Source organism: Ylistrum balloti, unplaced genomic scaffold, assembly GCF_031769215.1.
Source record: "Ylistrum balloti isolate Yb309-2 unplaced genomic scaffold, AGI_CSIRO_Ybal_v1 Utg370470, whole genome shotgun sequence".
In the NCBI taxonomy this organism is placed as follows: Eukaryota; Metazoa; Mollusca; class Bivalvia; order Pectinida; family Pectinidae; genus Ylistrum; species Ylistrum balloti.
Genome location: NW_026782309.1, coordinates 456,802 through 481,320, shown reverse-complemented (window position 1 = coordinate 481,320; position 24,519 = coordinate 456,802). Strand labels below are relative to the sequence as shown.

Sequence of the window (24,519 nt, the reverse complement as noted above, 5' to 3'; positions counted from 1 at the left end):
ATATATTATTATTATTATATTCATTAATATGTTAATTTTCCATTTAAGCTCCTGTAAGGCTTGTTAGATGAAAAATTCTGAAGATTTACTTCATAACTCAAATACCAAATAGAACCTTATGTGAGATCCTAAACATGTTCTGACTTTTTGCAGAAACCTCGGTTTGTATCAAAGTTTGATATTATAGTTTTCTACATAATACTATTAACTAAAGGATAGAAATTACAATTGCTTCCACCTGCAATTCCTTTTATTAATCAGTGGTTCAAATATATGTTAATGTGTTTTACCTCTGGTACGGATCCCAATCCAGTTGAGATATCTTGTGAGTTTTTTGGACATATACGTCTTGCCTCGTGCAGGAAGTCCGACCATCGCAATGACGATCGGAGCTTTTACCACATGGGGACATGATGCTGAAAGCAGACAAAATGATCACATTTATTAATCCTGTTATCATATTATATTAACATCAGTCAGAAATTATATACCATAAAATGCAACTAACAACTTTTCAATGAACTGCTGACTTTATAATGAAGTTTGTATAGGTGGTACATCAATTCTGACAGAAAAATTGTTGAAGAAAATAAAAAAAAAACAATGTTGTTATCTTAATTTTAGAAATCTGTACATGTTTGGAGAGTGATCTTAAAGAATATTGTATAATATAACAATTGTATGATGATGGACAGACAAACAGACAGACAGCTTAACAGACTGACAGACAGCTGGACAGACTGATAGAAAAACAGACAGCTAGATAGATCACTAAAAGTATGATGATGTGCCCTTAACAACCCATTCGGATCTACCAATCATACCAAAACATGTTTATATAACATTTGATAGAGAGCCAAGCATAGCGTATGATTGCTACAACATGTCCTAACTCTGTTAACACCTTCAAATGGCCTTTTCAGACTATACAGCTGGAAACAGGAAAAGAACCTATATGCACTAAAGACCTTAATTGGCGTTTTATGATCATGTTATCAGCTGTTTTCATTTTTATACGACAATATTTCATAAACCCTGATGATTTCCAGACACCTCTTCACAATGTAGGCTAGTTAAATCAATGTTATATTTTGGTACTGAGACCCAGAGAATTTAGGGATACATTTGTAACAGTAGTACTACCATCATTGTTTGGATAAGCTAGAGTTGTCAAAATCAAGACTGCTATCGCTACCTACCAAAGTCATCAAACTACAAAGTCTAAAATTTACAATGTCTATTAACATAAGCAATCAAACCAGTACCATGGTTAGTAAGCCACAGCCAATACAGTAACAATTTCATATAGTTACCCAGACATCTGGTCAGCCAAACAAGGTCGATCTACCAAGGTCAATGTACCAAGGTCAATCTGCCAAGGTCGATCTACCAAGGTCAGTCTACCAAGGTCAGTCTACCAAGGTCAATGTACCAAGGTCGATCTACCAAGGTCAATCTACCAAGGTCAAACTACCAAGGTCAATTTACCAAGGTCAATCTACCAAGGCCAATCTACCAAGGCCGATCTACCAAGGTCAGTCTACCAAGGTCAATCTACCAAGGTTGATCTACCAAGGTCGATCTACCAAGGTCAATCTACCAAGGTCAGTCGACTGAAATCAATCTACCAAGGTCAGCCAACAAGGATCAGTTGACCAATGTCAGCCAACAGAGGTCAGTCAAGCAAGGTCTGCTAACAGGTCAATGTACCAAGGTAAGCCAACTTTGATCAACCCAAAGTCTACTCAGCACATTATCTGATCCAACCCAAGCACTAAACATCCAACCCAAGCACTAAACATCTAACTCATCACCACACAAAACATCTAACTCATCACCACACAAAACATCCAACTCATCACCACACAAAACATTCAACTCATCACTACACAAAACATTTAATGTAGTACCACACTAAACATACAAATAAAACCACACTCAGCACACTACCTGATCCATCCGCACACTACCTGATCCATCAGCACACTACCTGATCCATCCGCACACTACCTGATCCATCAGCACACTACCTGATCCATCCGCACACAAAACATTCAACTCAGTATCACAATTAATAAAACACTGCACTCAGCACACTACCTGATCCATCCGCACATAAAACATTCAACTCAGTATCACAATTAATAAAACACTGCACTCAGCACACTACCTGATCCATCCGTACATAAAACATTCAACTCAGTATCACAATTAATAAAACACTGCACTCAGCAACACTTCTCAAAAACAGCTCAAAATAAATGCTAAACCTGCATCGTACAAAAACAAGAAGATAACAACATGCAAGTCTTGACTAGAACCACACAAGAATTTGTGTAATCTTGATCAGATTTCAAGAAGAGTGCTTTGCATATAATATGTTAAAATGCTTGCCAAGTTTCAAGCATGGCAATTACAAAGACTCCTTCACAACGTTGTTATGGAATTCACCTGTACGTACAAATAGCTCCAGGGTCTGGTAAAGGTGAAAACCCAAATATATTACCCTAGTAGGAATTATTTAAGATCAACTTTGATTAGTTCTATGTTAATGAGCCACGACACAAAAAATGGAGTGTAAACCATAAAGTACACCATATAGCAGTATTTTTGACATTATTGATGAACTCCCATCTTTGATCATGTCCTACAACCCCACAATGGCCAATCAAACTGGGCCTTACAAAATTAGGTCAATTTCTGATGTTATAGAGTGATAATTAAGAAACATTGGCCAATGAAAATGCTTGTTTTATATAGGACTAAATTATAATCTTTTCAAAAATTTCCCAAACAAATGATTCATTAGTGTGTCTCCCAAGCCGTTATTTCAAATTAATTCTGACCAGATCTAACATATCTTTTAGACATTAGCAATTTAGTCCCTTGGAATGTGACTGTGAGTCTAAGAAGGTCTTAATATTTGATGCTTCTGTTTAATTTCTGTCCAAATATACTTAAAGTGTCTTGTGTGCGATCTCTGGTTTTACACTTCAAAGAATTTGTTAATAAATGATTGCATAGTTTGATAACACAAAAATGTACGACATATTTTAACTTTTTGCTTTCTGATGTTCTGCTTATTCTGGTATAAAAATAGGGTTGAGGAAATGATTCTTTCTGGTGAAGTCATCTGCTTAACACTTAATAATTATAAATTCTGAGAAGTTGTATAGCTCCATGAAATGTTTAATTTCGTGGGGCTAATATTTCACTGATGTTATATGTCATGCATGTCTATACATGTACATCCAACTTAATAAATAGATAATATATATTTTCTGTAATCTTGATTCACACTAATATTATTTGCTGGGTATTTGATTTTGTGCTATTTTTAATGACTGTGAATACCATTAAAACTACCATGAATATTACTAATAATCATTTATACACAGGTTGACTAGTAGAGTTATACCAACTGGTGAATACTTATATATATATATATATATATATATATTAATACACACTCATTATGCTATCATAATGACACAACAAAATTAATTAAGAAAGGAAAAACTGTAAGAGGCTTCTCCCTGAATATTTGTGGTTTAAAAAGTGCGTATAGGTGACAGCAGTAAAGGTTGACTGGGTGATGCAGCGTTCCACATTCATCACCCCTCAATGTAAAATTCAACATTTGTAACTCTGAGCTTCAAGGATTTCCTATACCAATACATTGTTCGGGGTAAACTGTCACCCCAGTTTCAAAACAGAACCTTTGAGAATATTAAATGATGAAATTAAAACTTCTTCCCATTAAGTGTCATTTCTATGAAAATCACTGATGATAATTACATTAAAAGTACAGTATCTTTGACACACATTCTACTATACACAAGTGTTACAAACTGACAGTAAAATTACACTCAATTTGTTCCACTACATTAGTACAACGATCACAACTTTTTAGCCAAATGCAGAATTCAAGCTTATCTTTGAACCAAATATCTTAACACCAATAGGCCTAAGCTTGTTGCAATATTAGATGTACCGATATGTATTTCTCTGACACCAACTATACCCAGAAGATCAATATATAATGATAGAAAATCATCGGTGTTTTTCAGAGCAGAACAATATAAGTTTTTAGCTGACAAGCTGTTACTTTTATCCTGAATCATGATGTAGCCACTAAAGCTCTCTTTCCTTGTCAACATATTACAAATGGAAGGAAACCAAATTTTAAAAACCATATGTCAGTCTTTCATATTTCAAAAATTTTAATATTTAATGCCCGACTTCAGTCAACGATCCGTTTGATATTTCTGATATTCTAAAAGCTTAATTTCACAGCAATCTGATTGTAAATAGTGTGTATTAGCTGACTTTTCTATCTTTACCTGTGAATCTATTAAGGTAATCCTTAAAAAGTCTTACCTTTTCTTTTTTATCTTCTGTGTTATTTTAACTATGTATGTATATTTTTAGCTTGATCTTTTATTGTATGTAAATTTTTACCAGTAACTAAGTAGTTTTTTTACTCCAAATATCATCCTAGACACCTGAAACCCAATATTACAGATGTTTTGTCTGACCTATACAAATTGTTACTCCCACACAGTTTTACTCGCACCTGAAATAACAATATTATCACTGTGTCAGAGACAGAAATACTGACATTTTACTTCTGTCTAACATTTACAGAAATTGAATAAAGTTTCTTAGAAATGTACAACAGTGTACATGTACAGAACTATACTGTCTAAATCAGACACTGCCCAATTCCAAGCTTTTACCAAACAGAATCTCACATAGCATAAAACTAATTAAACATTGCTCCTGTAGGAATTAAGAGAACCAGAAAGTATATAAACTTTATTGATAAACAACATTTAAACTTAAAACGAGAAAGAGTATCTATATCAGTTTGATATACATCATGTAGACCTGTGTACTTTATTACCTCTCTATATCCTCTAAACTATCAAAATATTCCACTGATGATATATTTGACCTCTGTAACTGATCAACTACATCAAATTATGGTGACTTGAATAGGATGTATAATAAAACTTACCTGTACCCCAGATGTGGTCATGCAGAATGATATCGTGACTTAAGCAAGAACACATTGAACCACCAACAAACACTGGTCGTATTTTATATATGCTCTGCAATAAATTCCCAAATAATGTGGTTTACAAGGAAGTCGTTAACTACACACACTTCCATGTACGATTTCAAATGCTAAATCTTCACCAGTACAGGAAGCCTCTACCAAACCTTAACAGTCCTGGTGTATATCAGTGTACTACACTGTGAATCCGGATATTGAACGAGTGTAGATACAGATATATTCTGTGTTCAACGACCATGGCTAAAGTGACCCGAGTATGGATGGCTGCACACTTTCCCTTGTTGCTATACAAATGTACCTATCCTTGTCAACATCAGCTGATTGCTCCCACAGAGTGTGCAAGCATTGGAGGAAGAACTTCAGATTTTTTGCTGTGAAGTACACAAGCAGTTCTATTTATATCACCAAGAAAAGCCCCTGCTACAATATGTTATCCTCACCAGAAAACACATTCTAATTACATTTAAAAACCTAGAAAGATGTCTTCTTCACACAAGGAAAATAAAAATGTCATATTCATATCTGTAATACAAATTTGTTGTCAGAATATCATCTGAATAATTACAACCGATGTTATAAACGGGAGTACAGACGGTGAGCACCTGACACTTCAACTAGGAAATGATTGCCCAGATCAATCTTACTTCCTAGGAGAGAATGGGTAACCAGTAAAGAAAGGAAGAAATGTACACTAACTTGGCAAAATCTAGTTCCATCACTATCCATAACATTACAACTGTTTACAAGGTCAATTTCTGAGTAACCTTGACCTTCTCATGCACACCTTGAGTGTCTGCAATCAGATGTGTTCTTACATGAACCCAGTATACAGACTATTATACATGTAACAATATGTGTACCTCTGTAGCCAGATAAATTCCTTGGACTATCACTGTCTGTTTATAGCAGCCATATTATATCAACCTTCTATAGGTACAAAAACACACATTATCAATGTAGACTTAATCTAGAACAAATGTAACAATTTTGACAATTTGGCTGGAGTTATTGCCCTGAGAACAGCCTGTTTGGCTGGAGTTATTGCCCTGTAAACAGCCTGTTTGGCTGGAGTTATTGCCCTGTAAACAGTCAGTATGTCTAGGGTTATTGCCCTGTGAACAGCCTGTTTGGCTGGAGTAATTGCCCTGTAAACAGCCTGTTTGGCTGGAGTAATTGCCCTGTAAACAGCCTGTTTGGCTGGAGTTATTGCCCTGTAAACAGCCTGTTTGAGTAGGGTTATTGCCCTGTAAACAGCCTGTTTGTCTAGGGTTATTGCCCTGTGAACAGCCTGTTTGTCTAGGGTTATTGCCCTGTAAACAGCCTGTTTGGCTGGAGTTATTGCCCTGTAAACAGCCTGTTTGTCTAGGGTTATTGCCCTGTGAACAGCTTGTTTATCTAGAGTTATTGCCTTGTAAATAGTCAGTTTGTCTAGGGTTATTGCCCTGTAAACAGCCTGTTTGTCTAGGGTTATTGCCCTGTGAACAGCCTGTTTGGCTGGAGTTATTGCCCTGTAAACAGCCTGTTTGTCTAGGGTTATTGCCCTGTGAACAGCCTGTTTGGCTGGAGTAATTGCCCTGTAAACAGCCTGTTTGGCTGGAGTTATTGCCCTGTAAACAGCCTGTTTGTCTAGGATTATTGCCCTGTGAACAGCTTGTTTATCTAGAGTTATTGCCCTGTAAATAGTCAGTTTGTCTAGGGTTATTGCCCTGTAAACAGTCAGTATGTCTAGGGTTATTGCCCTGTAAACAGCCTGTTTGTCTAGGGTTATTGTCCTGTAAATAGCTTGTTTGTCTTGGGTTATTGCCCTGAAAACAGTCAGTATGTCTAGGGTTATTGCCCTGTAAATAGTCAGTTTGTCTAGGATTATTGCCCTGTAAACAGTCAGTTTGTCTAGAGTTATTGTCCTGTAAATAGTCAGTTTGTCTAGGGTTATTGCCCTGTAAACAGTCAGTATGTCTAGGGTTATTGTCCTGTAAATAGCTTGTTTGTCTTGGGTTATTGTCCTGAAAACAGTCAGTATGTCTAGGGTTATTGTCCTGTAAATAGCTTGTTTGTCTAGGGTTATTGTCCTGAAAACAACCTGTTTGTCTAGGGTTATTGCCCTGTAAACAGTCAGTATGTCTAGGGTTATTGTCCTGTAAATAGCTTGTTTGTCTAGGGTTATTGTCCTGAAAACAACCTGTTTGTCTAGGGTTATTGTCCTGTAAATAGCTTGTTTGTCTAGGGTTATTGTCCTGAAAACAACCTGTTTGTCTAGGGTTATTGTCCTGAAAACAACCTGTTTGTCTAGGGTTATTGCCCTGAAAACAACCTGTTTGTCTAGGGTTATTGTCCTGTAAATAGCTTGTTTGTCTAGGGTTATTGTCCTGAAAACAACCTGTTTGTCTAGGGTTATTGTCCTGAAAACAACCTGTTTGTCTAGGGTTATTGCCCTGAAAACAACCTGTTTGTCTAGGGTTATTGTCCTGAAAACAACCTGTTTGTCTAGGGTTATTGCCCTGTAAATAGCCTGTTTGTCTAGGGTTATTGTCCTGAAAACAACCTGTTTGTCTAGGGTTATTGCCCTGTAAACAGTCAGTATGTCTAGGATTATTGCCCTGTAAACAGTCAGTATGTCTAGGGTTATTGCCCTGTAAACAGCTTGTTTGTCTAGGGTTATTGTCCTGTAAATAGCTTGTTTGTCTAGGATTATTGTCCTGTAAATAGCTTGTTTGTCTAGGGTTATTGTCCTGAAAACAGTCAGTATGTCTAGGGTTATTGCCCTGTAAACAGTCAGTATGTCTAGGATTATTGCCCTGTAAACAGTCAGTATGTCTAGGGTTATTGCCCTGTAAACAGCTTGTTTGTCTAGGGTTATTGTCCTGTAAATAGCTTGTTTGTCTAGGATTATTGTCCTGTAAATAGCTTGTTTGTCTAGGGTTATTGTCCTGAAAACAGTCAGTATGTCTAGGGTTATTGCCCTGTAAATAGTCAGTTTGTCTAGAGTTATTGTCCTGAAAACAACCTGTTTGTCTAGGGTTATTGTCCTGAAAACAACCTGTTTGTCTAGGGTTATTGCCCTGTAAACAGTCAGTATGTCTAGGGTTATTGCCCTGTAAACAGTCAGTATGTCTAGGGTTATTGCCCTGTGAACAGCTTGTTTGTCTAGGGTTATTGTCCTGTAAATAGCTTGTTTGTCTAGGGTTATTGTCCTGTAAATAACCTGTTTGTCTAGGGTTATTGTCATGAAAACAACCTGTTTGTCTAGGGTTATTGTCCTGAAAACAACCTGTTTGTCTAGGGTTATTGCCCTGTAAACAGTCAGTATGTCTAGGGTTATTGCCCTGTAAACAGTCAGTATGTCTAGGGTTATTGCCCTGTGAACAGCTTGTTTGTCTAGGGTTATTGTCCTGTAAATAGCTTGTTTGTCTAGGGTTATTGTCCTGTAAATAGCCTGTTTGTCTAGGGTTATTGTCCTGAAAACAACCTGTTTGTCTAGGGTTATTGTCCTGAAAACAACCTGTTTGTCTAGGGTTATTGCCCTGTAAACAGTCAGTATGTCTAGGGTTATTGCCCTGTAAACAGTCAGTATGTCTAGGGTTATTGCCCTGTAAACAGTCAGTATGTCTAGGGTTATTGCCCTGTGAACAGCTTGTTTGTCTAGGGTTATTGTCCTGAAAACAGTCAGTATGTCTAGGGTTATTGTCCTGTAAATAGCTTGTTTGTCTAGGGTTATTGTCCTGTAAATAGCTTGTTTGTCTAGGGTTATTGTCCTGAAAACAGTCAGTATGTCTAGGGTTATTGTCCTGTAAATAGCTTGTTTGTCTAGGGTTATTGTCCTGAAAACAGTCAGTATGTCTAGGGTTATTGTCCTGTAAATAGCTTGTTTGTCTAGGGTTATTGTCCTGTAAATAGCTTGTTTGTCTAGGGTTATTGTCCTGTAAATAGCTTGTTTGTCTAGGGTTATTGTCCTGAAAACAGTCAGTATGTCTAGGGTTATTGTCCTGTAAATAGCTTGTTTGTCTAGGGTTATTGTCCTGAAAACAGTCAGTATGTCTAGGGTTATTGTCCTGTAAATAGCTTGTTTGTCTAGGGTTATTGTCCTGTAAATAGCTTGTTTGTCTAGGGTTATTGTCCTGAAAACAGTCAGTATGTCTAGGGTTATTGTCCTGTAAATAGCTTGTTTGTCTTGGGTTATTGTCCTGAAAACAGTCAGTATGTCTAGGGTTATTGTCCTGTAAATAGCTTGTTTGTCTAGGGTTATTGTCCTGTAAATAGCTTGTTTGTCTAGGGTTATTGTCCTGAAAACAGTCAGTATGTCTAGGGTTATTGTCCTGTAAATAGCTTGTTTGTCTAGGGTTATTGTCCTGAAAACAGTCAGTATGTCTAGGGTTATTGTCCTGTAAATAGCTTGTTTGTCTAGGGTTATTGTCCTGTAAATAGCTTGTTTGTCTAGGGTTATTGTCCTGTAAATAGCTTGTTTGTCTAGGGTTATTGTCCTGAAAACAGTCAGTATGTCTAGGGTTATTGTCCTGTAAATAGCTTGTTTGTCTAGGGTTATTGTCCTGAAAACAGTCAGTATGTCTAGGGTTATTGTCCTGTAAATAGCTTGTTTGTCTAGGGTTATTGTCCTGTAAATAGCTTGTTTGTCTAGGGTTATTGTCCTGAAAACAGTCAGTATGTCTAGGGTTATTGTCCTGTAAATAGCTTGTTTGTCTTGGGTTATTGTCCTGAAAACAGTCAGTATGTCTAGGGTTATTGTCCTGTAAATAGCTTGTTTGTCTAGGGTTATTGTCCTGTAAATAGCTTGTTTGTCTAGGGTTATTGTCCTGAAAACAGTCAGTATGTCTAGGGTTATTGTCCTGTAAATAGCTTGTTTGTCTAGGGTTATTGTCCTGAAAACAGTCAGTATGTCTAGGGTTATTGTCCTGTAAATAGCTTGTTTGTCTAGGGTTATTGTCCTGTAAATAGCTTGTTTGTCTAGGGTTATTGTCCTGTAAATAGCTTGTTTGTCTAGGGTTATTGTCCTGAAAACAGTCAGTATGTCTAGGGTTATTGTCCTGTAAATAGCTTGTTTGTCTAGGGTTATTGTCCTGAAAACAGTCAGTATGTCTAGGGTTATTGTCCTGTAAATAGCTTGTTTGTCTAGGGTTATTGTCCTGTAAATAGCTTGTTTGTCTAGGGTTATTGTCCTGAAAACAGTCAGTATGTCTAGGGTTATTGTCCTGTAAATAGCTTGTTTGTCTTGGGTTATTGTCCTGAAAACAGTCAGTATGTCTAGGGTTATTGTCCTGTAAATAGCTTGTTTGTCTAGGGTTATTGCCCTGAAAACAACCTGTTTGTCTAGGGTTATTGCCTATAAACAACCTGTTTGTCCAGGGTTATTGTCCTGTGAACAACCTGTTCGTTTGGGGTTATTGTTCTGTGAACAACCTGTTTGTTTGGGGTTATTGCCCTGTGAACAGCCTGTTTGAGGCAAGATCCCCTTTGCCTCAGCTGGTGATTCTCTCTGAACATTATGTAGTAGGCCTACAGCATGCTCTGTAGAGTGATTTGGGTACAGTGTCTTCCCATCGATTTTGGTTGAGTGTCTTCCACTAGGACTCAACCATCAGATCTGGAGAAAACCTGCCCCAGAAAGGGATCTCTCAAGCCCTTTAATAATGCCTTCTAAGGTTTATATAGAGGTATTTATAAAGTGTGATATATAGAATTTATTTTCACAAGCAAATTATAATTTTGAATAAATCACACAGATTCAACAGGTTCAATTTTAAAATGACTATAGATCTACTATACTGAGTGTATGTAAATATTCAAATGATTTTTCTCATCTTTAATACTCATCTAAGAGCTTGAAGTCTTTGGTGTCATAAAATATTTGTTACGTCCACTCCTTTTGAATATTTACCAAAATCTTGTTTGCTGAATGAAACATCAATTATATTAATTGAAAGTTCCTCAAACAAGGATATAACTACCAAAACATTGTGTAATATTATGAATTATTCAAATCATAGTTTCTAACTTCATTTGGCATGGACACTTCACCATTCTTTGGTGTCCATAGTCAAGAGGAGGTGTTTTCACAAGCAAAAATAAAAGCTAACATATCAGTTCTGTTCAATATTATGAGACAAGGTGAATAGATGAAGATTGAAAAGATCAATGAAATGTATATACTTTTCAGAAATGTACATTAATTTATATTTACAACATTTTGAAAACATTAGCACTTGGATGTAACATTTCGTGTCCTAAATGTTACGGAGATATACTGAGAATGATGTTAACTTGTGTATTATTTCTGCCTTGTGGTTGTGTATATCCTTGGGGAAGTGGTTGGTATCCTGATAATAGCGAAAGTAGGGAAATACCCCTGAACATGTTTTAAGAAATTAAATCATTTAGCGTTTGTGTAAATAGTGTCATAATGTTATATCTTGGACACTGAAACAACAGCAATTTATCTCTTATTACGCTGGTATATATGTTTTATGATATCATGTTAAAGGCATGCATCACAGATTGGTTTCCAGCTGTTTAACTTGAGTTTGCAGTCCCAAGATCTATATACTGAATTGGCAGAGGAGCTAGTCCAATGTTATGTCCGTGACATTAGATGAATATGTAGGCCAACTATTGGAAATGTTGTTCGAAATGACAGAATTTATTAGGAACAAATCTAATATTACAAATCATTGAATATTTTATTATTTTATCGCACAATGACAGTTGAAGATTGACCATCGATGAAACATTGTGCTGTAATATGACCAATTTTACCCAAGGTTGGTTATATTTTTTGATGCTGTAATATGACCAATTTTACCCAAGGTTGGCTTTATTTTTTGATGCTTTAATATGACCAATTTTACCCAAGGTTGGCTAAATTTTTTGATGCGGTTAAACAGCCATTGTTACATCCTGATAAATTATTCTCAAATGTTTGCTTCTTAACCTCATATAACACAAGAAAACCCAAAATATACAAGTAAGACCTTTTTACATGTAACAAATGATGGATAAGAAGCAGGTGGTGTATTATATCACTAGTTGTTCCTTGGACGCACAGGACACCAAACACAATTTAGTGTCTTTGTTACGTCTCTCCATTCTGCGATAGATTTACTACTTTGACGATGAAATGTGCAGAGACAACACTCTATGTACAGCAATGATACATGACATTACTTTTAACATTAAAATTTTCTGGTGTATGACAGGTGTATCTATTTTTTTTTTTAAATATGTCTGGAATGTAACATGGACTTGGATTCTTAACTGGATGCAACACAGGACACCATAATTGCAACTGGTGAGTAAAATCATTGTCAAAAGATGACATTCTTTAAACACCACTCTGAAAATCTTTATAGATATAATTTATTCAGTTTTAATGTAGAAAAAATGCATCTTCATCTATTAGTCCCCAAAAAAATAAATTGGTGTCATGTAACGTCCACTAATTACCTTTGTGAATAAAACTTCTTTACTTATTTGATGGTTTTTAACATGAAAGTAACATATATTCATGACAATCCTTTATTTAAATAGAAAGTAATTTTTCATGAATCTGACAATAAAATATACTTGAGAAGGAAATATATTCCCAAATGAAACAATTCTGGTCTCCTGTTATATCAGGAACTCTACATAAACAGCTGTATTTTCTCCCATCATTCAAAACAGAACTATCTTCTCCTTTATCGGTCGGGATGCAACATCATTTAATGTGAAATCTACCACATCATGGTGTTTCACCTTGCTTTCAATTTTCAAAAATGGTTGTCCCAGATGAAACAAATATTTTTTGACACCAAAGACTTGCTTTTATATACACTACAATACTCCCATCTTAATATTTGAATATCATAGTAATATTTTAATCTGATTTAAATAATTTGTTTCCTTCTAGAAAATGCTTGTTTAACAAACTGTGTTTTATACGAGTACCATCAGACTACATAGCAGCATTCTAAAACTTCCTCTACAGGTTCTAGAGTAGTCTCCCTTGAACCCTAGAATTACTGTAATCATAGATAGCTTTATCCTGATGGAATTTTGAACCTGTTTAATATGAATTGATTCTTTTATTCTAATACATCACAGTCAATATCATACTAGTCATCCTTTCTCTTCCCACCTTTCATCCAACATTTTCCACAGTAAATAAAATCAATATGAAAATGACATGCATTGTTGAAATGTGTATACACTCAAGTTTGTGTGAAGTTTTATCAATCAATTTATCTTTATTTTTTAACATATTACCCTGCTTTTATCGTATGAAGAAATAACAAATATATCTGAAGCTCCAGAATTCCTCTTTTTATCAACAGGTATTTCCATTCCTTAATCTAGGCTACTGTACACTCCTTATTTCGATTGACAAACCACTGAACTCAATATTACTCTTGATAAATAACAAGATTTTGGCGCTGAAGGGTTTCTACAGTATGTATATCCTAATATAGAACAAGAAATATCTCACCTGGTAGACGACTGTAGAATCCTACAAACTGACTTTCCATGACAATATTGGCAACAGATGACAACAGATCTTTCTCACAACTCCACATGTACAGACTTTTCTTACACAAGTATCTTCCGGTGAATGTTCATTGTATAGATTTTTATCGTAAGTGACAAATGACATATACAGTGAGTTAGATATTGAAAGCGAACGGTAATTCAATTCCTATTTGTGACTTCTGGACAAAAATTGATAACTTTACCTTTAGGGTTTTAATGTTGTCATTCTTGTTTACACTTGCGACATTACACATGACTAAGCTTTATTTCTTCATGGAGCAAAACAGACATTGCATACATTTACAAAGATCTGTAACTTACATAAGATAGCAGGTATATAATTTCAGGTGTACATAATATATGTAATTTAAGGAGACAAGCATTTATGACATATGCTTCAAACAATAATGAGAAAATAGACTGCTTTAAATATAAAGATTTCAAAAGGCATATGTACCAGGTATATGTAAATGTATTAATTGTTAATGGAATTTTTATCAATAAACCATAGAAAAGTCTTTTACCTTCATGGTTGTGACATATGTGAAGAGCCACAGCCAGTGTTATATGTGGAACCTATAAGGTCAACATGAGACTCTGATACCTTTCAAATAAGAATTTCCTGTTGTCTTACCTTGTATCTAGCTTAGAAGGACATGAGGGATAAATATCTTATACACATAATATAGTTCTCACCAATATTCTCAATGATATTTTCAACCTTTTACAAGATCACCCTGACATCTTCAGATCTTTACAGCCTTTTTACAAGATCGCCCTGACTTCTCCTGATCTTTAAAACCTTTTACAAGATCGCCCCAACTTCTCCATATCTTTAAAACCTTTTACAAGATCGCCCTGACTTCTCCTGATCTTTAAAACCTTTTACAAGATCGCCCCAACTTCTCCATATCTTTAAAACCTTTTACAAGATCGCCCTGACTTCTCCAGATCTATACAACCTTTTACAAGATCGCCCCGACTTCTCCATATCTTTAAAACCTTTTACAAGATCACCCCGACTTCTCCAAATCTTTAAAACCTTTTACAAGATCGCCCCGACTTCTCCAGATCTTTAAAACCTTTTACAAGATCGCCCTGACTTCTCCAAATCTTTAAAACCTTTTACAAGATCGCCCCGACTTCTCCAGATCTTTAAAACCTTTTACAAGATCGCCCTGACTTCTCCAGATCTTTACAACCTTTTACAAGATCGCCCCGACTTCTCCAGATCTTTAAAACCTTTTACAAGATCGCCCTGACTTCTCCAGATCTTTAAAACCTTTTACAAGATCGTCCCGACTTCTCCAGATCTTTACAACCTTTTTACAAGATCGCCCCAACTTCTCCAGATCTTTACAACCTTTTTACAAGATCGCACCAACTTCTCCAGATCTTTACAACCTTTTTACAAGATCGTCCCGACTTCTCCAGATCTTTACAACCTTTTTACAAGATCGCACCAACTTCTCCAGATCTTTACAACCTTTTTACAAGATTGCCCCGACTTCTCTAGATCTTTACAACCTTTTACAAGATCGCCCGACTTCTCCAGATCTTCACTAGTGCAAACAGGTGTCAAAGATTAAATTTCTGTTTTTAAAACATAAAGCAAGAATGAAAGAAATTCTATTGGAGTCTTCAAAAAATATACAGCTGCTTCCAGCTGATGTACTTATCATTAGGAGTGTTGTCAGACTGACCAGAATGACATCTTCACTCCCATGTCAGTGTCTTATGATCTTGGTAAATAACCAGAATGACAAACATTCCCATGTCAGTGTCATATGATCCTGGTCAGTACCCAGAATGACGCATACATTCCCTTGTCAGTGTTTAGGATCCTGGTCAGTGGCCAGAATGACACATACATTAACTTGTCAGTGTCATATGATCCTGGTCAGTAACCAGAATGACACATATATGTCTTTTTCAGTGTCATTTGATCCTGGTCAATGGCCAGAATGACACATACATGATCTTGTCAGTGTCATTTCATCCTGGTCAGTAACCAGAATGACACATACATTCACATGTCAATGTCATCTGATCCTGATCAGTAGCCAGAATAACACATACTTTTCCTTGTCAGTGTCATATGATCCTGGTCAGTACCCAGAATGACACATACATTTCCATGTCAGTGTCATTTCATCCTGGTCAGTGGCCAGAATGACACATACATTTCCTTGTTAGTGTCATATGATCCTGGTCAGTACCCAGAATGACGCATACATTCCCTTGTCAGTGTTTTAGGATCCTGGTCAGTGGCCAGAATGACACATACATTTCCTTGTCAGAGTCATTTGATTTTGGTCAGTGGCCAGAATGACACATACATTTCCTTGTTAGTGTCATTTCATCCTGGTCAGTACCCAGAATGACGCATACATTCCCTTGTCAGTGTTTTAGGATCCTGGTCAGTGGCCAGAATGACACATACATTTCCTTGTCAGTGTCATTTCATCCTGGTCAGTGGCCAGAATGACACATACATTTCCTTGTTAGTGTCATATGATCCTGGTCAGTTGCCAGAATGACACATACACTCCAATGGAATTGTTTAGGATCCTGGTCAGTGGCCAAAATGACATACATTCCCATGCCAGTGTCATATGATCCTGGTCAGTTGCCAGAATGACACATACATTCCCTTGTCAGTGTCATATGATCCTGGTCAGTTGCCAGAATGACACATACATTCCCTTGTCAGTGTCATATGATCCTGGTCAGTTGCCAGAATGACACATACATTCCCTTGTCAGTGTCATATGATCCTGGTCAGTGGCCAGAATGACACATACATTCCCATGTCAGTGTCATATGATCCTGGTCAGTTGCCAGAATGACACATACATTCCCATGTCAGTGTCATATGATCCTGGTCAGTTGCCAGAATGACACATACATTCCCTTGTCAGTGTCATATGATCCTGGTCAGTGGCCAGAATGACACATACATTCCCATGTCAGTGTCATATGATCCTGGTCAGTTGCCAGAATGACACATACATTCCCATGTCAGTGTCATATGATCCTGGTCAGTTGCCAGAATGACACATACATTCCCATGTCAGTGTCATATGATCCTGGTCAGTTGCCAGAATGACACATACATTTCCTTGTTAGTGTCATATGATCCTGGTCAGTTGCCAGAATGACACATACATTCCCATGTCAGTGTCATATGATCCTGGTCAGTACCCAGAATGACACATACATTCCCATGTCAGTGTCATATGATCCTGGTCAGTACCCAGAATGACACATATAATCCTATCCAAGCCAAACAAATACTGCCAACCAACCCTTCCAACAAAGTATGACAAACTATGGCACCCTACCACCAACATTTGACAAACTGTGCCATCCTACCACCCAAGTTTGAGAAAACTTTTACCTAGGTTCTTTTAACAATTTGACTGATAAACAATTTAAACACATCAATCATCTCCCCTTGATTAAAAGGATGTAAACTGAGATAGATATGGAAAGGTATAATATAATTGTTTACCTGCTGCAAATGCATTGAAGAAAGCACCGGTAGGCATCCTTACTTTAGACACACCAACACATATATACACTTGGTGTAGATTAGGGTCAGTATTTATGGGTCAGTTCTGCAGCCATCAAAATGTTAATTAAGCAATGGTCAGCACCTCTTATAATGCAGCACATGTGTGGCTGCTGTAATGTACACAGCACTGGTCAGTCAGTATGTACTCCACCATTTACAGTCATACTATATCCTCTTCAAGCTCCAAGGTAAGAATGCTTTCACTTTATTTACATATTAATTCAAGTTATTTTGTTTACATTTACTCCAAGTTTATAATGATCACTGATCATCTAAAACTGTTGATATTTTGAGTGATCTTGAGAGTCTTTATACCACTTAAAATCCACACTGCTTCATTCACGTGTTTTACTTTCACTTTCCCTACATTTAACAGTTGTCATTAAGATGATGTAAAGCTTAATAGAATAATATTAAAAAAGGATTGTTTTGCATTTACATGTATCAATTTCATCACACCCTGTAACGTTCTGAACTGTTGAGATGTTTATGCATCATTATGCTGCTCATGTCAGTTAAACAAGATTCAAGGAAATTTTCCAAGCTGTCAAATCAATTTCTGTCTGGACGCTTATACAAATGACATAGACATAAAATCACCAGGAAAAAGTCAGTCTCGCAGAAAATCTTTAAAAGCTTCAGCAACAGAAGCAAGTTAGACGTTTAACAAGCTTACTTTGGTGGTTTACTATAGGTATAACGGCTGTCTGCAGACTGACAGTGCACTGTGTTACAGACAAGATGTCAATGACTGTCAGGCTATTTATTCTATCTAAATATAGTATGCTTGTCATGTGTCCATGTATCTAAATTATTCCAAAGTCAAACCAATGCCAATGAAAGTCACTGCAGTCAAATCTGCAAAATCCTGTTTAATCAACCATCAATGAACATGGATGTGTTGTATACATTATAATTCCGAGTCAGTTGAATTTATAAAAATGTGAATTGTTTATAATTGTCATAAGGAAATTATTTCAGTTCAGTTTCCATTCATATCAAATCCAGTCCACATGATTTCTGGTGTAATCACAAGTTATTGTTGAATGAAAATTACAAAATCACTGACGCAAATAGTATCATCCAAAAATGTCATTCCAGAATTACAAACACCTGGGAACAGGTCACAACTGATTTAAGTGTTATGGCAGCTACCAATGAATTTGTTGACATCTGAAAAGCCATGTGCAATTCCCATTATCATCCTCTATCTCTGTCTTTTATCTAACGTAGATTAATTACATGGCCTTGAATCGACCAGGTATGCCTGCACACACAGATTTTCAGCAGCTGTTTATGATATGCAGGTGTTCCAGATGACAAGTTTACCTTGACCAAACTTCTTCAAATCAGATATCCTGCTGATGGACAGGTACTCAAGCCATTTAGTCCAAGAAACAAGCAAAATGCTACAACAGTACTGGTTATAAAGACTGTTATACAACTGTCATGTGTATATATATATAGGTATTGGTACCAGACTTATAAGGCTAATTATTCAAGGTGTCCTTACAAAGAAACTGGCAGGCTTTTGCCATACAGCCGTCACATGGTCTCCAATATCATATCCATTCAAGGCACATGCACCAGGTGACACGAGCAACACAATACACATATATGTAAATTTAAAATATATTCATTTGAAAAACATAGTAAAACATGCATATAACAATATTCATTATTATTCATGTGTAAAGTATGAATGGTTAATATCTACCAATGACTGCAACAGTCTGTTATCAAATATTTACATGCATTCAGTTCTGTATGAGATAAAACATTACTCACAACATTTTTAATAACATGTTCAAAATACAAATTTTGTCAACAACTACCTACTTATAATAACCATGAATTTTAATTACATCATTTTACATATAATTAAGGCAGTGTTTCAAATAAAACACATCATTGTGACAGGGATATGCAACATGGCCACTCTTGTGAATTCAAACAGATTTATAATTATCCCCGTCAAGTGCTGGGTATTCACGATAAATAAAAACAATAAAACATTGATAAATATCATCCTTTGGGTATATAATAGGACTTGATAAACCTTCATAATAATGACAATGCTTCAATGATTATATAAATAACAACATGTCCTATATACCAAAGTCACTTTTAAATCAAAGTACACCTGTACATGTACTTCAGGAAACTTATACTATATCAATGTAAATAGCCTCTAACAGCATGGCAGAATTGGAGCTTATCCAAAACAGTGAGTGTCCATTGAACTTGACCTAAATATTTTCTGCGTCAGGATTGTCAGGATTATCACTGTACACATACTTACAAATGTAGCTCAAAAGGTGACATGACCAACTACTGTTAAAGGTTATTTCAATATTTCAACAGTGCTTTTCCTATCGTTACTGAACAGTGTGAAAGATTAAATGTTCTAAATCTACCACAGAGGTTTTAATGGCAACAATGTGTACATATATGTAGCTTGACTGTTCTGAAAAACCATCTTTAAATTGATATTTCCTTGATGCATATGTTTATGTAAAGTTATAAACAAAAGCAATCTGAACGATTTTATCTTCAGCTTGATTTTATTTTGTCTGGCTTACAACTGGCTCAGAAACATCCAATAAACAAGACGTAAATGCAAGAAAACGAGGACTGAACATTTCCAATCTCTATCCTAAGATCTTTCCAAAGTACATATGTTTTTCATGGAGATGAGTAGAATACTTATCTATACATTGACACACATGTTGTATCATATTAATTGTGCATGTATATATACAAGACTTAAGCCTGGTAAAGCCATCAATATACCATTAGTCAGATAATAAATATTCATATATACGTGTGTATGTATACAAGTAGCAGGTGACAGGTTCTATTTCATGCAATCTCTGCAATATCATTAATAATAAACAGATTACTCCCATTAAATATTAAGGAGAAATATTCACTAATATGCTTGTATTCAAACTTTTCGTGGAATTTTTTTTTGTCCTATCATCTGGGACCTACTCTGTTATTAGTGAACATTTTGAATTTTTTATAAGAAACACATAGTATCGAATGTCTGGCCAAAACTGAAGTAAATGTATTAAAGATGAATAAGGTGTCATTCATTTCACTTCATGTCTTGCTTCAAAAAATATTTACACCTTGCAGGTCTCTAGATGAAGTTTACCAACCATTCTGTTATCAATACTTAAGCATGGCAAATAGGCTTGCACAAAAATATATGGTCAATCATGTCATTTCTTATTACCTTTGTAAATGCATGTTTGCTTTCACTCCTAAATTTAACATAAACATTATTTTAATGCAAGGAGACATGAAAGACATGACCTCTTGGACTTTTAGTTCATGAGAAGATGTTGTTTAAAGGTTTTAACAAATCTGACCCCGGTGACCTTGAAAATAGGTCAAGGTCATTTCCTTTTGCAAAATTTTGTCAACATTCATCCAAGGAATATAACAGCCAAATACTATGCTTAAAGGTATTTTAGTTCATGAGAAGCAGTTGTTACAATGTTTTAACAAATTTGACCCATGACCTTGAATAAATGTCAAGGTCATATATTTTCGCAAACTTGATCAGGCTCATCCCTGGAACATACCATGCCTCTAGGCCTTTTAGTTCGCGATAAGAAGTTGTTTTAAAGGTTTTTTTACATTCGACCACTGTGACCTTAAATATAAGTCAAGGTCATTTCTTTTTGCAAACTTTTGTCAACCGTCATCGAAGCTGGCCTGGTGAGCTAAAAACATTTCATCATCTGTTCCTTGAAATATTTTGTTGTTATTGCATCACCAACAAACTCCCAAGTGGTGCCATATATTACTTTCAGAATGATATGGCAATTAAATTGAACTTACAGCTTAAAGTTACCTGTTTTTGGGCTACAACAAAATGTCACCCTTCCAAAAATTACCTCCATAAAATTTTGATGATTCAATTGTAGATTTTCTGGATACTGTACATCACATTATAAGATATCTGAAGGTTTCATGCAGTACCAACACACAACTTTTTGGCTTAATACATTTGAATGTTGTGGCCTAGTTATTAAGCAGCTACAGGTACAATTTCGTAACTATTTCATTCTGCAGCTGTGGGTTTGTGGCATGGACAGAGCACATGTCAAAAGTATTCCATCGTCCCTTGTGTTTCTATATTTGCATTTATGTCATATAATGAATATGTTTGTTGATTTAAAGGTTTAAAATGTCAGTGTTTTTCCTGTCTGAAATTCATAGTAGCTTGTGTTTGCATTTGCATTGAGAGGGGGGGGGGGGAATATTAACATAGTAAACTTTTATGCAAATTTCAGAGCTACACTTATCATCAAACAATGGCCCGACTTCCTGAAATCTGTTTATTTCATGCATTCCTTGGAGCCATAGTTTTGGGCCCCTTTAGATTTTTATGTTGATAGCTTTGCTATGTTGATGAATTACAACCAATGTATTGTATTGAAATGTGTCCATACTATAATATTTTTTCAGTAGAGTTCTGTGAAACATTAGAATTTTTCCTAAAATACCAAAATTCCAAAGATACAATTTCTATCTTGCTCACCTGAAATCCAACCATGCTTGTTTTCTCGTAATCGTCACTAAATCACAGAGACAGTTGATTAGTTATGACCCAGAAGTGCACAGATCATACCTGTACTGTCATTAGAATGGGAAAGACAATTTTCAAAATAAAAACATGCTGAGAAAATGGTGGTCATTTGTGTCTGTTTGTACACCTATTTCACAGTTTTCCTTTTTATTGCTTGGTCTTATTTTGTCTTCAATAAGACATTTCTTAGTTTTTATTTTTTTATAGTACATGTAGCACAAACTGTTCAAACACATTCATAGCCTTCTTTGTTCATCTACTGATCCCTACATTCTTACTGTAGTTAATATAACTCAAAGTAGAAGTCAGTCATATAAAATACTAATTTTAAAACTGTTATATTCCAATACACTGCAGAAGATCTGCATGTTTGAACTATACTCTCTAGACAGAAAGTCATTGCAAGGAGGTATGTGTAATTAGTTTTTCCTTTTATTCATTGGCAATTCTTATTCAATTGAAATTCTACAGCTATGAATGCTTTATTTTACAATATCTGGAAGGATGCTTGACATGTAAAAATGTGTATTAAGAAAGTGCATTTCAATGAAACTAACTCATAACATTTTATGGTAAATAATTATAATCACAATTTTTCATTTTTCGTGGGTGATACTTGTTGTAGTATCAAAACATCCAGATACAAGGTCACGCAGGTTAAAAGTTCATGTGATACACCTCAACAAAATCTCTTATCATCATAATAGGTATCAATATTGTTAACCCAGATCAACAATTCTTTTCCTATCTACACAGTAAAACAAGGTTTGTCTGTTACTTCAAGGGCACCTCACTTCCCCTATCTCTGATGATAAACATATTCTTCCCAAGTATCAACACAGTAATCAAACTCAGATCTTCAGTAAATACTATGGACCTACCAACAGAATGAGAAAAGCATGCTTTGTCAACTGCGTCAACTCGGAGACAGCCACACTGATCTGTTCCAGTTATGTATATCATGTTTTAATAAGTAATTTCTTGTTTGGTCAACTCAGGTTTCAGATCATTACATATCCAGTAAAGAGTCATTTCATAGTGATAATTCATTTAATATATTAGATTAATAGCTCTACATATGAACTGACAACAAAATCTACAGTGGACATAAACTGGGTTATTTTTAGACAGGGTCTCATTGGAGTAACTGGTGGTCACCTCAACAAACACCTTGCTGGAGGTCTTCCATATGCTAGCCTATAACAAACAAGATATAACCTCTTGAACAAGTACTTGACCATAAAAGCATAGGATATGGTCTATCTGATCTCTGGTTTTTGGAAAGCAACGCTTCATTCAATTTTTATTGTGATCAAACCACACATCTTGCACTTGCTATACTGGGTAAAGTTGAAAAGAAAATGAAATGAGCTAATGAAAAGATAAAATTGCAAATACCAGGAGGAGCTGTCTGGATTAGGGTACATATACGTGCATGATGATACAGAATATATCATAAAACTGGAACACTTCATAATTACTTCTTTTGTCATGTTTAGATTTTCCTTTGGCATACAAATAGAATTGACTGTGTATAAGTCATAAAAACACAAAATAAAACCAGCAGTGTTATAGCAAAGCAATATAATACAACTTCTCTAAATTTGTGTGTTGCTTATCTAACATCAGGGATTTCATTGATATCAAGGGATCAATGGAGTTATTTACAACTGGCTGAGGCAGATAATTTCATTAAAGGATTACAGTATAATGATCAGGTACTCTAGTACCACCAAATCTGGCTATATAGGCAGATTTGTCTACATTGCTTCCAGCACACAATACACAGAAACATCATGCTGTGGACCTGAATCTGCATCAAAGGGATGCTTATCTGTAGACAACACAAGGAGTGAATGATACCATATTAAATGGATTCACTGTAGATTTTTTTTTACTAAATCCCAAGAGTACATGAATATATTGAAAATATGTAACAATGGAATTTTAAAAAATGCCTGAAATTGAACAAATATGCCATCAAGAAAATATCAACATTCACTGACTTACATGATTCATCAAGCAGTTTTCGATTTGCATGGCAGAAATGTGACAACACCCGTATGTTAACATTTGTCCTATAATATGTACGTATAGTCAGTTTTCCCTATAGAACCAAATCTGCCTATATAGTCATATCTGTCGGTGATCCAGTACCTGTTGATTGCATGTTAATGACGTGTCCATCGAAATAAAAACTTTAAAATACAACCATGAGAACGGTCAACATTTACACATATCATAATATATCCAGTAAACATTTTGCTGATACTGGTAACACTTGCGTAACAGGGTCAAAACGAAAATAGAATTCATCAGAGTACGCCACTGACCATGAGACATAAAACCACGTGTTTCGTTAACATAAAACGAAAGACCTTTAGATACTACAGATATCTTATTGGATCATTCATCATAAATCGGTATACCTGAACAACATTCATTTTTTAAAATCACATATAAACAGAGAGTCTTACCTTTATTTGGATGTGAAACACTCGGCTTTTTCGACATGATGACATTAGGATGTGCACATAGATCTGTGACGTAGTAGGCATTTCCGGTTTAAGAATTAGGATTGAAGCCGTTTATCAACGTGAGTTTGTGGTCATTTAAAATGAACGATGCATTTTTTTTCTTTTTCATAGTGTTCGAATAAATTATTCTATACAGATCTGTGAAAGTATCAATTCATAGACTACTTTTAACGGACGTATTTGTAACATATAATTCAGATTACGTTAC

At 35.6% G+C, this 24,519-nt stretch overlaps 1 protein-coding gene across 3 annotated transcripts in view; it reads right to left on the bottom strand.

The window, feature by feature from the left end:
* Window positions 1-24,287, bottom strand: part of LOC132555304 (6-phosphofructo-2-kinase/fructose-2,6-bisphosphatase-like) — a 57,337-nt gene extending 33,050 nt beyond the window's left edge. Inside the window, exons 1-2 of one of the 3 annotated variants that reach the window (XR_009554420.1) lie at window positions 5,021-5,616; window positions 291-416 (exon numbers count right to left, since the gene is read on the bottom strand). Coding sequence is in view for 2 of the 3 variants with exons in the window: in XM_060219660.1 (XP_060075643.1) it covers window positions 291-416; window positions 5,021-5,075 (181 nt within the window). In the remaining variant the exon portion in view is untranslated. Of the gene's footprint in view, window positions 1-290; window positions 417-5,020; window positions 5,617-24,251 lie in introns of those variants that run through there. The other 2 variants (XM_060219661.1, XM_060219660.1) reach the window with 2 other exon arrangements.
* Window positions 24,288-24,519: the final 232 nt, after the last annotated feature.